This window comes from Rhipicephalus sanguineus, chromosome 5 (genome assembly GCF_013339695.2).
Source record: "Rhipicephalus sanguineus isolate Rsan-2018 chromosome 5, BIME_Rsan_1.4, whole genome shotgun sequence".
In the NCBI taxonomy this organism is placed as follows: Eukaryota; Metazoa; Arthropoda; class Arachnida; order Ixodida; family Ixodidae; genus Rhipicephalus; species Rhipicephalus sanguineus.
The window spans coordinates 35980171-35995486 of NC_051180.1; the positions used below are offsets into that span (position 1 = coordinate 35980171).

Sequence of the window (15316 nt, forward strand, 5' to 3'; positions counted from 1 at the left end):
TAGAACTTTACGTTGTTATCATCGTCGTCTTCATCGGTCTTTCATGTCCACTGCCCAGGACAAGGGCCTGTCCCAATGGTTTCCAACCCACCCTATCCTGCGGGAGCTGATTCCATTTTATGCTTCCACATTTCTTAATTTTGTCGCTCCACCTAACCCTTTGCCCTCCTTGGCGTCACTTCCTATCTTTTGGTATCCATTCCGACGTTCTAACTGCCCTTCTAATGACGTGACCTGCCCAGGTCCATTTAGGCTATACCTGTTTGTCCTCTTGATTCACTCTGCTGTCTTCCTACCTCTTAGATTCACGACCAAGCGGAAGAAAGTCCCAGTTTCGATGTCACCGTCGTTACAACTACGTCGAGTTACGCCTATCTGTGATAGGCTAACTCCGAGAGATATGCGTAACTCTTCTTTTGTAACGACGGCAAAATGAAAAACATTGCATCAAGATTGGGCCTTGCTTCAACTGGGTCTATCTGAAGTGCACGCTACTTGAAGTTTCGTGCTCTTCAGTGTACTGTTAAAAGCGTCGCTTAATCGTCTTTTCGCAGATGCACGTAACAGAACGTGGCGTGGTGCGCGCAGCCATATGGCTCGTTTCGCTCACCGGTTTCCTTTGGCAGACGGGTATCATCCTGAAGATGTATTTCCAGTACCCGTTCTCCGTCACAGTCGTCGAAGAACTGCAGAAGGGAATCATGTTCCCAGCCCTCACCGTCTGCACGGAAAACTGGCAAGTCGACCTACGCAGCCCTTTCCTTTTGTGGTCGTTAGGTGTGGATTATCCAAATCAATGAAATCTTTATTCGCAATGTAATATATATATATACATGGGGGTACATATACAGCAGGAGGTCCCATAGCACATGGCTGAAAGGGGCCTGTTGGAAAATCACATGTCGATAAGTACAAAAAATGGCAGCAAAGCAACATTAAATAGTCATAACTGTGCAAACTATAGTCATATAGTGAATACATCGGAAAAGGCATCGGTTTCTTTCATTAAACGCGCGCGAGCGAAATATCAATGAAATTTTGAGGTACGTAGTTTAACTATATTATTGGTTCAATATCTCTATCTTTTGTCAAAGGGCGTAGGCGTCGTTTTTATTAGGTGTATACGGTCGGGTACGGGCATACCGTTTGCGAAGTGTTGGGTTTTTACTCTGAATGATTTCTTTCCCATGATCTCCATTATTTTCATACTGAGGTACTCCACGGGACGAATGCCTCTCGAAGCTGTTTACCTGGTTAATTTTGGTCAAGTGAAGTGCGAAAGACGGGGTAGAAATGCGGGGCAGAGAGGGCAGGCGCTCGACTTGTGGATTTTCTTATCACGAAACTTCAATCTTTTTTTTTTCGCCCTCTATTTCGCACTTCTAGTGCGCGTTCCCCTTCACTATTATTATAGCGAAGTGAATAGCCCACTGACTACCTGCTCTAGACGACGTGCGCAATCTATTCGTTTCTCATTTACTCTCTCTTAAACTCAGTTCAAAGTGGCCACGTTTTATCTGCCACATTCCTGCATCAAAACGTTACGTCAGCTACTTTGCATCCCAATACCCTTAGCAGAGACCTTAGCTTGCTTTGAAGTTCTTTGTTATCCTTGATACCCCTCGGAAAGTTAGTTGGGATACATTACATTAATTATACGCTTTTCGTTTTAATCTCATCACTAGGTCGCTGTTCTCGAATCGGGACTTTCTTTCCACATGCCATTCAGCCAATATTTCTTATGCATTTTTTTCACTTTCGCTGGTAATAGTTAGCCATCTATTCGTATGCAAACTCCTCACTGCTGTGAGAGGCTGCTGTGAATTATAAACTCTTGCGAAACTGTTGACCTTTACTTTCGGCTTCTTGCATAGTAATTAATCTTCTAAGGTAGGCCTTTAGGTATCCATGGGTCAAAATCTCAATCGCTAACCTTAACCAATCAGTCTGTTGCTTTCTTTTAGGATTAACAAGTCTGCCTACTGCACCCTGTTAAAGAACAACTGCGACGATAACTATCAGGTAGGCAAGCAGGAAAAAAGAGAAATTAAGGCATCGTCGCACTAGTGGTTCCAAGCCTGAATTAAGTGCGGAGCTGGGCACCCTGCCTTGTTTCTCTTCATTTCTTTCTTTCTTTCTTCCTCTCTTTCTCTTTCTATCTCTTTTATGTCTCTGTTTTGTTCTATATCTTTCTCTCTCTGTGTATTTCTTCCCTTTCTCTTTCTCTTCGGCGCACGTGTTGTGGGAGCGAAGATGTGTGGGAGTTGATGTGGGAGCGAAGATGCTGTGGGAGCGAAGAGAGCGCGTGTCCGTTTATGATGGTGATGATAGTCTAGCTCCTGTTCGCTCATCACGGACGAACGGTCGGCTTACACGGCTGTGCTGTTAAAATTTTCTGAGCAAGCTCTTAGATGAGCAGCGATATTGCTGTTCGAGCCGCGTGAAGCTCTTCAAAGCATTTTCCGGGCGTGTAAATAATGAGATATTTTCTAGTAAATTAGCGCGCGCCTACGATTGCTGGACCATGTCATGACACCGGTGGCAAAATCTACTAGCGTTAAATTATTTAGCCCTGCGATTTTGGTGAATGTCGCACGCCTGGCATTTCGCGATAGCATCGCGAGACTGCACGCATTGTACCATATCGCTTGTGGTTTTTTTTCCCTCCTGACATAATCCCAAGCCTCGCCCCGGCCGACTGTCGGTGCTGGTGCACGACCTGGAGGCACAGGACAAGGTGTCCATGTCCGCGGGCGACATGTTTGAATGTTACCTGCGCTCCACCGATCCAACGTGCTCAGCCATCCCCTGCAAAGAGAAGTACGTTAGATGCATTCATGCTGGTGTCACAGTGAGTAAGACATGAGTTTGTTACAAGCATCGATAGTGAGCTCATCGGCGATTACTTGAAAAGGTGTTGCACGCCTCTTTAAAGATTATTCGATGCGTGTTCTAAATTTTGAGCATTCGCACAATCCTACTCTGTGAAGTTAGCGATTGTGGTTGCCAGAAAACGGAAAGAGAAAAACAAGGTAAAGGGACTTTCACACGCAGAAAGTTGATGCCAGCACTTCATTAAAACAAGAAAAGAAACTGTCACCGTCAATGCTATCGAACGGATATAATATCAGCCGACCATAAACTTTTGAGCTTCTGAGACCGGACACAACGTCAAAAATGCTCCTTGTATTTCTTCAGTATGAGAACTTGCTGACTTTAAGAAAAAAAAATATAAAAGCGAAGAAACTGAGCGCTGTGTCTCTGTAGTAATCAAAAGTATGATGATGATATATTGTATTTTATGGCGCAAGGGACAGTGGCGACCAAAGAGCGCCAGGTCATGTAATCAAAAGTAGTTGAACAAGGGATGTCTCTTGCGGCGATGCTTGGCAAGAAAGCTTGTCTTCCCGATTTGTGACCCTATAGAGCTTGCCCTAAAAGGAAAGGGAACTTGCCCTAAGGAGTTCAAGTTTCCTTTCCGGCACTGTTGCTGCGGGGACGTTCTTCGATGGGCCCCAGCTGATTACTTCAAGTCTGTAAAGTTGTATACCTCTGTATATCTAAATCTTGACTATACCTGTATACCTCTCTGAACGCAGCATAATGCGCACGTACTTCCGCCGCCCGAACCACATGTGTTACACCCTGGACCTGATAGAATACGCAGAACATGGGAGCACATTTCTCCAGTGCAAGGCGCCTTGGACGTGGGGTGAGTCGGTGATGTACCACGCTCGAACAACGAAGCTCGCGTTGTCATGTGAATGGTGTGTAACATAAAAAGGAAAATTCTCTCACTAGACGATCAGATGATCTTATCCGAACGAACGATCGTCGTACATAAAGAAGAATGACGTATTATAGCGATGGTTGTAGGCAGATTTCTTTTCTTTTTTATTCAGCCTTTCAGTGATTCTTGTACAGAATCTTTCCGAAGCTAAGCTGACATATGACTGAAGTATCAAGCTTTTCGTGCCTGTTAAATGCATACGTTGGAACATTGTTTAATGTACTACATTGAGGTTCATGTGGCAGCATCAACACAATGTGTGTAGTTTTAGTTTTTTTCTTTCCTTTTTTTTACAGAGAACATTTCTATTTTCATTTTGCCCCTTTAGTCTCCTATCTACTTTTATAGTGTCCAATCTCGCTCAGACTTCTAGGAATAAAGCCGTCAATCATACGTAGGCATTAACCACTCGGCATTACTTCACTACAGTGTACTACAAAAAAGAAAGCAACGTGACATGAGTATGTCGTGATTTAACGAAACAGAAGTGAGCAGCACAGAAAAAAAAGGTACGGTAAAACACATCAGCCAGAGGCAAAACGGAACATAGATCTGGAACAAGCCGAAAAGTCGAGCAAATTAGTAAAGGTATACATGTTATGCAATGACGAGCGCACAAACGCAGGCAAAAAGCAATCGAGCAGGACAACGCAAACCAGCGTTTGTGCTACCTGGTTTTCTCTTTTCGTCCATACTTTCAAGCCTGCCTTTTAGACTCGTGGAATTGAGATGCTGTGATTTCCTATCTGCGTCGATGACGCTCGATGCTTGCTGACGCTCTTATGCTTGCTGCTTAGTTACGACAGGTACTTCATTCATTCATTCATTCATTCATTCATTCATTCATTCATTCATTCATTCATTCATTCATTCATTCATTCATTCATTCATTTAGAGCTCGAACTGAATGCGCACTGGAGCACACGAACGTCGGCGGCCATCGAAGACTCGAACAGGTTTCCTGTGATTGTGCACAGACCTGAGACATGCCCCCCAGACAAGCTGTCGGCTATCGTGGGAGAGACCGGTGTCGAATACGTTCTCTCTGTGACGCAGGTGCGTGCAATTTTGTCGTCACTGAAGGAATGTGGGCTGTAGAACACACACACACACACACACACACACACACACACACACACACACACACACACACACACAACACACACACACACACACACACACACACACACACACACACACACACACACACGCACGCACGCACGCACGCACGCACACGCGCACGCGCACGCACACGCACGCGCACACACACACACACACACACACACACACACACACACACACACACACACACACACACACACGCACACATGCGTGTCTGTGTGTGTTCAATTTCTTAAATACACATTGGGATAGCTGTCTACTCATACAATCTACGCCTGTCCTCCCCTCTGTGTGAAATTACTAAACAACAACAAAAACAACATGTGTTACAATGAGTAACACATGCGGAAGGGCCACTTTTATTTGTAACATGTTGATTCTTCTTAAACTAAATAAAAAACATGCTAGTGGTATGTAACGTTCTCAATAAAAATAAGTACATTTGACAAATTTAATCAGTTCTATTCTACCGAGTACAATGGAAAATATTCTAATGAGTTGCCTGCACAACCTCTGGAAACATATTGTTGCCTTTTACTCCTGCAGAGTATGCCTGTTATAACGTTTTTTAAAGTCATGTATATATATCCGTTAAACATGAGTCGAAATATACAGCCGCAGATATAGTGCAGGTTTTGTTAATTAGTAGCTCTGACGTGTAACGACTGTGCAATAACCACTTTAACGAGGCAGACGAATAACATGGCCTAAATAACAGCAAGAAAAAAAAAAGCTTTGTGGCTGCTCTGTCATATTGTACACCCATTACGTCAAAACAGCCAAATTCTCACCCGTGTACACGACACCTTCTTCAATACATTGATATTCTTCAACTCGCGAACAGCAAACGGTGAAGCGCTTGCCACCACCTTATGCGTCCAAGTGCACTGACTACGCAAGGCATGGAAAGAGCAGGGCGTATGGTGGATACTTAAATCAAGACGTGAGTGTCAAACATCGTAAACGCACGGCATGTGATTTCTTCACTTCCTTTTTTTTTTTTTATCGGAGAGATGCATACGCAGATATTATGAAAATAATTTTGTGCCCGATTCTTGTCACTTATACATCGTTTCACATTAACTGACACAAATACTAAATCTGTTTTTCGACCGTCGTTACCAGCTAGCATTGTATAACTTCTTTTTACTCATTTTATTTGCTATTTGCTTAGTCTCCTTCCATCACGCAATATTCCTTCTGGAGCCTTCGAGGTAAATAAATAAATAAATAAATAAATAAATAAATAAATAAATAAATAAATAAATACTTGTTCGCGCTCTAATATTTCATTTCGTTACTGCCCTCCTACAAGGATCGTGGATACAGTCAAGACATTTAACGAGCTTTCAGGCAATATTCATTTAAAAAATTCTCCAAAAAAAGAAACGTCAAATTGAATTAAGTTGCATTCTTTCCAAATTCCCACTTCAGGCTCCCAATAAAAAAAAAAGGGCATTTAATCCGTGACAAGCAATGTTTAATTTCGTTTTCCTTATTTTTTTATTCTTTCTAAAAAATCATTTCTAGACTCCTCTCGCTGCGTAATCAGTTTCTACTATAGGTGACATGAAACGGAATGCTTCGAGGTATTAACTGCCAGCTCAGCATCTACAGAGTTCTGTTTCACTGCCATGTCTATAGTCCGAGATTGTTGGTTGTTTCCAGACTTGTTTTCAGGATTGTGAAATGAGGCTCCAAGCAAAACACTGCGGCTGCGTGGACCCTGCGCTTGCTTTCGCTGGTGCTTTTGGAGCTAGGGCATGTGAACCGGGCGCCGCCGGTAAGGAGCAAAATTTTCTGTAAAGGAATCTCAAGCACAAAATAGGCTAAAACTGATAAAATATTCTTTATAAACACTATTTTCTTCAAGTTCGTGGTAGGAGATTGATCATTAGGGAACAAATATCGCGGCCAAACCTCGATGCTGTGCAACAGTTCCTTCATAGACTATAGTGTTGTTAGGAACTGTTATGAAAGGGATAATGGACAGCCACCCGTTTGTAGCAAGAAGCTACAACCAAAGACCTACTTACAACGAGAAGTAGCTCGAAATGTACACAACCACATGGAAGCAGGGGCCTGAAACAATGCAAGGCACTACCCCCCCCCCCCCCCCCCCCCCCCGCAGCACACAGACTTTCTTGTGTAAATTTAAAGAATTCTTGCTACTGCTGCACTGCATGGGAGACTATGTAGAATAAGTGCACAAGTCATATCATGTATACACACAGGCATATGAGTCGAATTATGAAAGACCACCTCACACAAAGAACACATGCGCCACCACAGGGCTATTGCAACGGTTTCTACGCGTGTGCTGCAAGAAATACTTTGTTTCGCCTCAGCGAATGGTGTCGTCTTTCGGAAAAAGTCCACACTGATGCATTATCTCTCGCTTGCATAGACACTGAAAAGCGTAGACCCCCCCCCCCCCCCAAAAAAAAAAAAAAAAGAAGAAGCGTGGATGAATAACGAACCAGTTTAATAGCTCGTTTTTCTTCTTCAGAGGTTTGTGTGGCGTCCCTCAGTAAGAACAACACTTTCAAACCGTGCCACAAGAAGTGCCGCGCACCGTGTATGTGAGTACTGCTGATTTCTGCTTCTATTGCGGTATAAGTTAGTTATACGGCCAATCCAGGCGCGTCTCTGCCGTCGCCTTCGTGGTGCTGTCGCAGCATCCGCGGTGCGTGTAAGGCCCGTTTGTGAAGGGTTAACTAAGCCCAGTGTTTGGATTGTGTATAGCTGCAAAACGGACCAGGACGTACGGACGCATCCTGACACTTCGCTCAATTGGAAGCCAGGTCAGAATTCTGCCTTCACAGGAAAACAGGGAAGAACAGGACAGGGAAAGCAACTGAATAAAACTTATTGAAAGGTGCTTCCCGGACTTCTAGTCAACCCAGCTATGATAATTTAACTCGTCCAACACCAGTGAGCGTTGCGGGCACCCTTCGATAATGTAGTGCAGGTACCTTGAGGGTACTATTCCTTTCAGACGCCACCTATGAAGAGTTGTCTGCAAATGCGTCAAGTTGACACAAGATTATTTCAAGGCACTAGATATTCTATTTTAACAAAAATAATGTCATAATACGCTGATTTATGCGTGTCATAGTAATTAATCCTTATTAAAGCTATTTATCCTATTTATTCTCAAGTCAGTCATGCTCTGTTTTTGCGTAAATAGAATCAAATCACAGGCTAGAAATACAGTGCGAATTTGTTTTCGGTCATGCTCATTTTGAGCGAAGAAAAATTATACTTTTGTCGTGGCTCGCGGGTAGGGGCTCGTCGAACTGCTCGTCGAACATGGTAACGCCTTCAGCCGAGTGACTATATTCAACAGTACGCTGCAAAATGAAGTTAGATGAAGACACGCGTTTATTACGCCGGATGTTCAATTTATCAAAAGGTCGATGCATGTAATGCTTTCTTCGCCACTAGTCGACACAACTAGCAAAAACATGTGTTGTACACAATTGTGTACAAAGCGTCTCAAAGGGCTAATAATAAATAAATAAAAAATGAGTGAACAGAAACTAGCGTCCGCACTGAGCAGTCGTGAGCAACTCACATCGTGGTGCATTCAGCAATTTGAGCGAAACTTGCTCCAAACATCCAGCTGTACGAACGTATACACCACGTAGTCTTCGTTCTGATTCTCGCCCTCTTCAATAGGGACACTGCGTACGACGTTCGACTCACGGGTATGGGTGTCGCATCGGTAAGTAGAAGGCTGAGTTCTAATTAATGTTAGCAGAGTTCGGATTTCATGAAACTGAATAGCGCAACAAATCCACAAAATATGGACAATGATGCACGAGACGTATGAGCAGCACAGCATCTCTCCCATTCGCCCGCATAGGTCCATCTGGATAAAGCTTGATCCACTAACAGAAAACGTATAGCTTGAAAGTAAGCTTCTGAATTTGCAGAATCTGATGAGTTTTTTTGTTGGCGACTAAGCTTAGCACCCAGATAGCTCATGTTGGAGCGCTAGGTGTTTTAAAGCTCTATTTGCAGTGTTAGCGGAAATATATATTTGTGTTCGCATTCTTGGTCTGGTTTCAAGACTACAGTCCATTAAAAGAAGTATCTAAAAATGTTTTTCTCGACTTCTTTTTGTTGCGCCTTGAAATTTGAGTATGTCTTACACAGACAAAAGAAGTAAAAAAAAAAAAACGAGTCACGTTTAGGGTCTGGCAGTTCGCGCCCTTCTGACAGATGTTCTCGTTTTTTTCTCTTCTCTTATTTTCCAGTTCAAGTTGTTAACGAGCGACGAGTAAGGAAAACAAAGTTCTGTGTACACTAAAAAAAAAACAACAACACGTTTCTCGACAGTGGAGTGACCGTATTGTTGTTTTCATTGTAAGGGCCAAGCTTTTCGGTCTGACCGTAAAGTTCTCCTCGGACACGCAGAAGATCTTCGTCTACGAGCCTAATCTTACGGTGAGTGACTTTGGTCGTTTACGGTGAGTTGCCGGCTATCTGCCTCACGTCCTGATCTCTCTTTTCTCCTTCCTCGTTATTAAACTTTCTCGCTTTACGTCGGCGTGCCTCTCGCACCCTAAGTGGGCGCCAAGGGAAGCTAAGACGTGATCCCGCAACAAGTCCGATTTGCGGAGCCCTTCCGAAGCAAGGAACAAAGGAAATCGCTAAATCCTGACGTACACTGCCTACCTACTTTACGACGTCACGTCGAAGCACCGTAGAAGAAATAGACGAAACGCGCGACTTTTTGGGCAGGCGACTTCTTCGGGAAATGCACCAAATCACCCGTACTGTTCTTTAGTGCATTCCTTAAGGGACACCTTCGCAGTTGCTGCTCGGTACTCAGTAGCAAATGGCAAAGCGCTGGGCGAACTGCTGCAATGTTGATCTTTGACACGGGTACCCCTCTACAACGCCGGCTATTTGCAGTACCCGTGCCCTACATCGATGGTGATACGAGAGAGCAAAAAGTGATCACTGCAGTCTCTTGAACGTACTTCATTGTTATGTCCATTTACCTACGTGCGATGTGCTAATTATTTTATAGTAAACTGAAAATGTATTGCGCTCTATTCGTGTGTGTCTTGTTGGACAATGGCGTAGAACACGTACAGGTATCATTCGTTGTGGACTTGCTAGAGCACAGGAGATCCTGGAGCTCTCTCCCTCTCTCTCAACACAACACACACACGCACACACACATATATACACATACACGCACGCACACACGCACAAAGTTGCAGCAACCTAGAAGCCGTGAACATTGTTTTTGAACGTGTGCATAAATGCGGGCAGCGGCACCGCCAGAATACAACAGACAAAATATAAACGTGAGAGCACCATACGGAACATTATGATATGCGCGTGGTGGTAATTTAAGGGCTCGAAAATCATTACTGCGATTTTAAAGACAGGGTGAGACGCGCGTGACCTTGTATGTTAACTTATGGCGTATGACCTGAAATTACTGTTTCGTACGACTTAGTGTTACTATTATAATTATTTTCCATTCACATCGCAGCATCGTTTGCGTCACATTTTAATCTTCAATCTTTGCCAGATTGTGGAAGCATTCGGCTACATGGGCGGTTACCTAGGAATGTGGCTCGGATTCTCACTGCTCTCAATTCTCAAGGGTTTGGAGGAAAATATCCTGGATTTCTTCTTCGGAAGCGACAGAGTGACGTCCATAAAGATTCCAAGGTATATAAGCACGGACACGTCAGTGCACCAGCAGATGATAAGATTTTACAAACGGGAGGCGACCCTAATTCTTGACTTAGGTGTCTGGCACTTGCGCTCGCACGTCGGCGTTCGTGTGCCCCGGTATATTCCTTATGTTCACTGTTTTTCGTAGCGCTGCCGAAGCGGATCTCGGATGCCACGTAGAAAAGAGCGCGTGGTTCAGATCCGCTCCGCCAGGGGCCGCAAAGACCCCAGCTGTTCACGAGAGAACCGTCTGCTCTTTCAATGAACTGATTCAGTTAACTATACTGAAAGTTAATTGACCCTTATCCTAAGTACCTTACGTTTGGATATCGTATGTATCCACTCGAACCACTACCATCAATTTCGTAACAGTGTAATCTTTTAGGGGCGTAGCTCCTCTTAGTCTAACCTTGTCACGTCTCCGTTGTCCGGCGTAAACGGATCTCCCGTATGATGCAATAGATGGCGCTGTCTCATAGAAGTACATACAAACTGCAGTTCAGGGACGATATTCTAGATGGCGCTGTACACAATCTGTGTCGTCATCACCATTTCTCGTCTCATTTCCTAGATGGCGTTGGTCCAATAGAATTGTGTGCAATATGGCGCTTGTGTGAATCGACACTAGATGGCGCTGGAAGTGCCGCTGCTCTCCGATTGGCTGCTGCGCGGGCTGTGCGGGGATGCGCGGGTAGGGTGGCTAGCGCGGGGAGCGAGCGCCTCTCTCATTCTCCTGGATCGTCGCCGTACATGTCGGATCGTTGGCGGAGCATGGACGATGTGCAGCGGCGGGCGCTCGCTTGGCGGCAGTGTTTCGCAGCGCTCGCTTGACGGTGCGCGCCAAGGACGCCGCTGCGAAACGGGCTCAACGAGAAGCGAATCCCGAGACCATGATTGCTTCAGGAGCTGCGCCCAAGCTCTTCAACATTCACTCGTGGATATGCTGTAATTTTTTTAGAAGATTTTTTTTTGAATATTCGGAAAACTGGAAGTAAGTGCTCGACAGGTAGCGATCGTAAAAGAAACGAGTGTCACTCGGTCGTTAAAAAAGATTATTGAGGCATAACAACAACTACAAAGAGGCAGAAACAAAAACAGCCGGTCTCAGGGGTGCCTCTGAGGATTTTCGGTTCTTATCGGGAGAAGGGTTGCTCAGAATTTTTGTTCGTTTATTTCACAAGGATAGCTAAGTTGCATGAGAACGCAGAAATAACCTTATGTGAGCAAGAACGCCATCAAAACCGAAATTAAAGCAGGCCGTTGAGAAAAAATGCTCCTCCTAACGTTGTTGTTAGGTAGCATGTAGTGCCACTGATGACTTCTGGTGATACATCGGGTGTACGAAGGGTCGGTTATATTGCCACGGCCGCTTGTTGTTTTATTTTGATTTATTCCGGCTTGACCCGCAAGGACGGTTAGCAACGCTCGACGCCGACCGCGCCGCAGTGTTCGAGAAGCTTCGCGATTGTAGTAGATCACTTTGTTAAGATTGCGCGCAGGATGCGCGATCTAGATTATTCCAGAGCTTGCGCGACTACCAGTGATAAGACTGGAAAGTTCGGTGCGTGATGTATAAAAGACGGCCCGTCCAAGCCATGAGCAGTTTTACCGACGGCCAACGCTTTGTTCGCCGCTATCAGGATACAGTGTGTATTGCTGTAGTTTGACTTTTCGTTTCCCGGCCACAAGTTCGGCCAAATAAAAAGTTTCGTCTTGGACACGCCGACTGCTACCTTTCGTCGACGTCACGACCCCGTGATAATACAGCAGTACCACACGCGTAGAAAAAATAAAGTCCCTGGATATTTTTGGGAAAGTACCGTCTTTCTTTTAACCGAGCCGCCACGCCGAACACCCTCCTCTCCCGCCTTCCACGTACCCGCTTCACGGGCCGTCGCCCGGGAAACGCACGCGTTATCAGCGTGACATAGCATTCTTGATAGGAAAGTGGCGCAACACTTGGGAGAGGAGGGTTGGACACTAGGGAAACGATATGGAGGAGAGTGTCGCTACTTTCTATTATTAAGGGACTTTAACAAAAAATGGGTATAAGTGCCAGCTAGAGACGAAGCCTGGAACTAACGGGGATTGGAACGATTCTTTCGTCGAATTGACAATAAAGTGAAACAACGAATCGGTTCAGATTGATAAAGTGTTCTCGTTAATTTCACCATAATAAGTTTATTACAGGAGGAAATCAACATGAAAGTACCATTTTTAAATGTCTCGCCGAAATCTCCGTTCGTGACGTTACGGATTTCAAAGTGCATTAGTCGTATTTTGGTAACATTGGCTCCAGGGTGTCGGAACGGAACGAAAACCGAAAACGAAAAACGAAAAAAAAACGATATTTTTCACCGGAACGAAAACGTAACCGAGACTTTATCTATTATTTCGTTCCGGAGTGAAACCGAAATTTGTTCAATCGTTTTTCTATTCACGAGAAAACTTCGCAGTCCGGAACAACTGAGCTCATGCAATGTGAGCATATCTCAGGGTACAGTATTAACGCGTACCTCAGGCAGCAATTCCAAAGCAAAGATATGTTGAAATTGTGCGAAAAACGAAAATAGTGGCAACCAGAGATGTTGATATTAGCGCAAGTGGACTTTTGCGGGCCTGTCACGCAGGCCAAAGTGGAGAGGGCATTGTCGGCGCTGAAGTTTGTTACAGCGAAGGCTCTTATGAGATAAGAACAGCTGATTTTGGCACCATAGTTGCCCGCCGCCGCCCGTGTCCGTGACCACTATCGCGTGAAGTAAGAAAAAATAAAATGAGAAACAAATTTCTAGGATCGGATGGGATTTTAACCCGCGTCCCCTGCGTGGCATTCGAGTCTTCCACCACAGTGCCACGCTGGTGCTTATAACTCCTTCGCAAAAATACTCTATACAGGCGTCATGTCGGGCAAGGAATCGTGTTAACATAGGTAATACAGCGTGGCAGAAGAGTAAAACGACAACCAGCCATCACACAATGCTAATTCCACAAAGAGTGTGTGGTTTAATGCTTCCCACCCACTGCAAGGTGCTCAGCCATAGTTCATCGTCATCAGCCACAGCACAAAGCGCACATAATGCCTTACAGATGTGTAGCGGCTACCACGATTCTCCGAAGAATCACGAAAAATGACATAGTGGGAACTTCGGTACTTCAGAAAAATTACGATGATTTATGGAGTAGTGGGTACCCTGCATGTGTACTTGTATCAGCTGCCCCAAGAGACTCTACAACGGGCTCTACAAAGTCCGCTCTTCCAACTTTCGCTGTGACTGTGCTGCACACTCCGCGCAGGCCTGGCAATCTTTTTATCAAAACAGCGGTCTCGCACATCACAGAGTGCACTCAGTGACGTGCTGCTTCTGAGATCGTGCTCACTCCCATGACACAAAGCACTGAGCCCACTAAAATTGTGATTGAATTTGGAAAAAATAAATAAAATGACCTTGAAGGGTATACTGGTTTGTGCTAGTTGATAGGAATTCATATGTACAGTTACTTCCGCTTCTCTGAAGAACGTGTTTTACCCTTGTCCCACTTTCTTAGGAGGAAGGCAAGTAACTACATCACAAATCAAATGTTTTTTTTAATGATTACTTTAGCTTCAAATTTTTCCATAAAAAAACGTTACGAACCGTTACGGAACATTATTTTTTCGTTCCGGAACAGAAACGGAACGGAACTTTTTGCGGTGGAACGAAACTAAAACCGAAACGAAAAACATTTCGTTCCGACACCCTGATTGGTTCAACGAAATTTCCTGAAACTTAGTATGTTAAGTATATGCCCCTTCCTCCCCTCCCCCCATCCTTAGAGGTCAATGCACTTCATTTTTTATTTATCAGGAGCTACGTAGGCCCTAGTAAACGCCGCCAAAATCTGTGACGTCATGGCGTTTGGCGCGAGAATTTCATGGTGCGTCGCCGTGCACGCGCATTTCCTCTTTGCGCGTTTTCTCGCTTACCAAGCGTCTTCTCGCGCCAAGCGCGGTGATTTTGGAATTGTGGAAATAGTAATTTTTCTAATAACAGAAAAATATTCATTTTAGTGTGCCTTTAACGTTGCACGCTTCCAGTAAAAGCGGTCTTCAGTTAAGCTTGATTCCCGAATTAACAGAGCGACAAACAAAGCGTCTTTCTTTTTTCGCAGGAACGCCACGAAACAAGACGCCATCCACACGTCGCGCCTGCTTAACCACCGTGTTCGAGCGCTGGGGATGGGGCCGTATTAGAATGACTTTCTTTTCTTATATATGCCAAACAATTTTGCAAGAACACAGCGTGTGGGAGAGAGAGTGAGAGTGAGATGAGAAGAAAACGCAGGGAGTTTAACCTGGTGCTAGTAACAGTTTGCTACCCTGCACAGGGTTGAGGAAAATAAATATATGTGTCGGAAAGAGGAGAGAGAGAGAGAGAGAGAGAGAGAGAGAGAGAGAGAGAGAGAGAGAGAGAGAGAGAGAGAGAGAGAGAGAGAGAGAGAGAGAGAGAGAGAGAGAGAGAGAGAGCTAAAAAACAGTTTCCGGAGCCCATGCATAATATATATGCCGGGTGATATTACACAACCTTTGTCAATTTTCACCTCCTGACCTTTCCTAAGAGGCTTTCACTATACTGAGCTTACACTATAGAGCTATAGAGCGAGATATTTTAGCACTCTAGGGAGGTATGTGATAGGAAATGTTGACGTCCATCCGACTGTTAG

The 15316-nt window shown here is 44.6% G+C and overlaps 1 protein-coding gene across 1 annotated transcript; it reads left to right on the forward strand.

Moving 5' to 3' along the window:
* The first annotated feature begins 554 nt into the window (after window positions 1-554).
* LOC119394620 (degenerin-like protein asic-2) lies at window positions 555-15045 on the forward strand. Its single transcript, XM_037661938.2, has 13 exons — window positions 555-736; window positions 1965-2022; window positions 2684-2820; window positions 3600-3712; window positions 4686-4846; window positions 5757-5855; window positions 6581-6695; window positions 7422-7494; window positions 8594-8639; window positions 9175-9197; window positions 9289-9364; window positions 10467-10609; window positions 14765-15045. The coding sequence occupies exons 1-13, from the start codon at window positions 555-557 to the stop codon at window positions 14844-14846; spliced, it is 1308 nt and encodes a 435-aa protein (XP_037517866.1). The 3' UTR covers window positions 14847-15045.
* The last annotated feature ends 271 nt before the right edge of the window (window positions 15046-15316 follow it).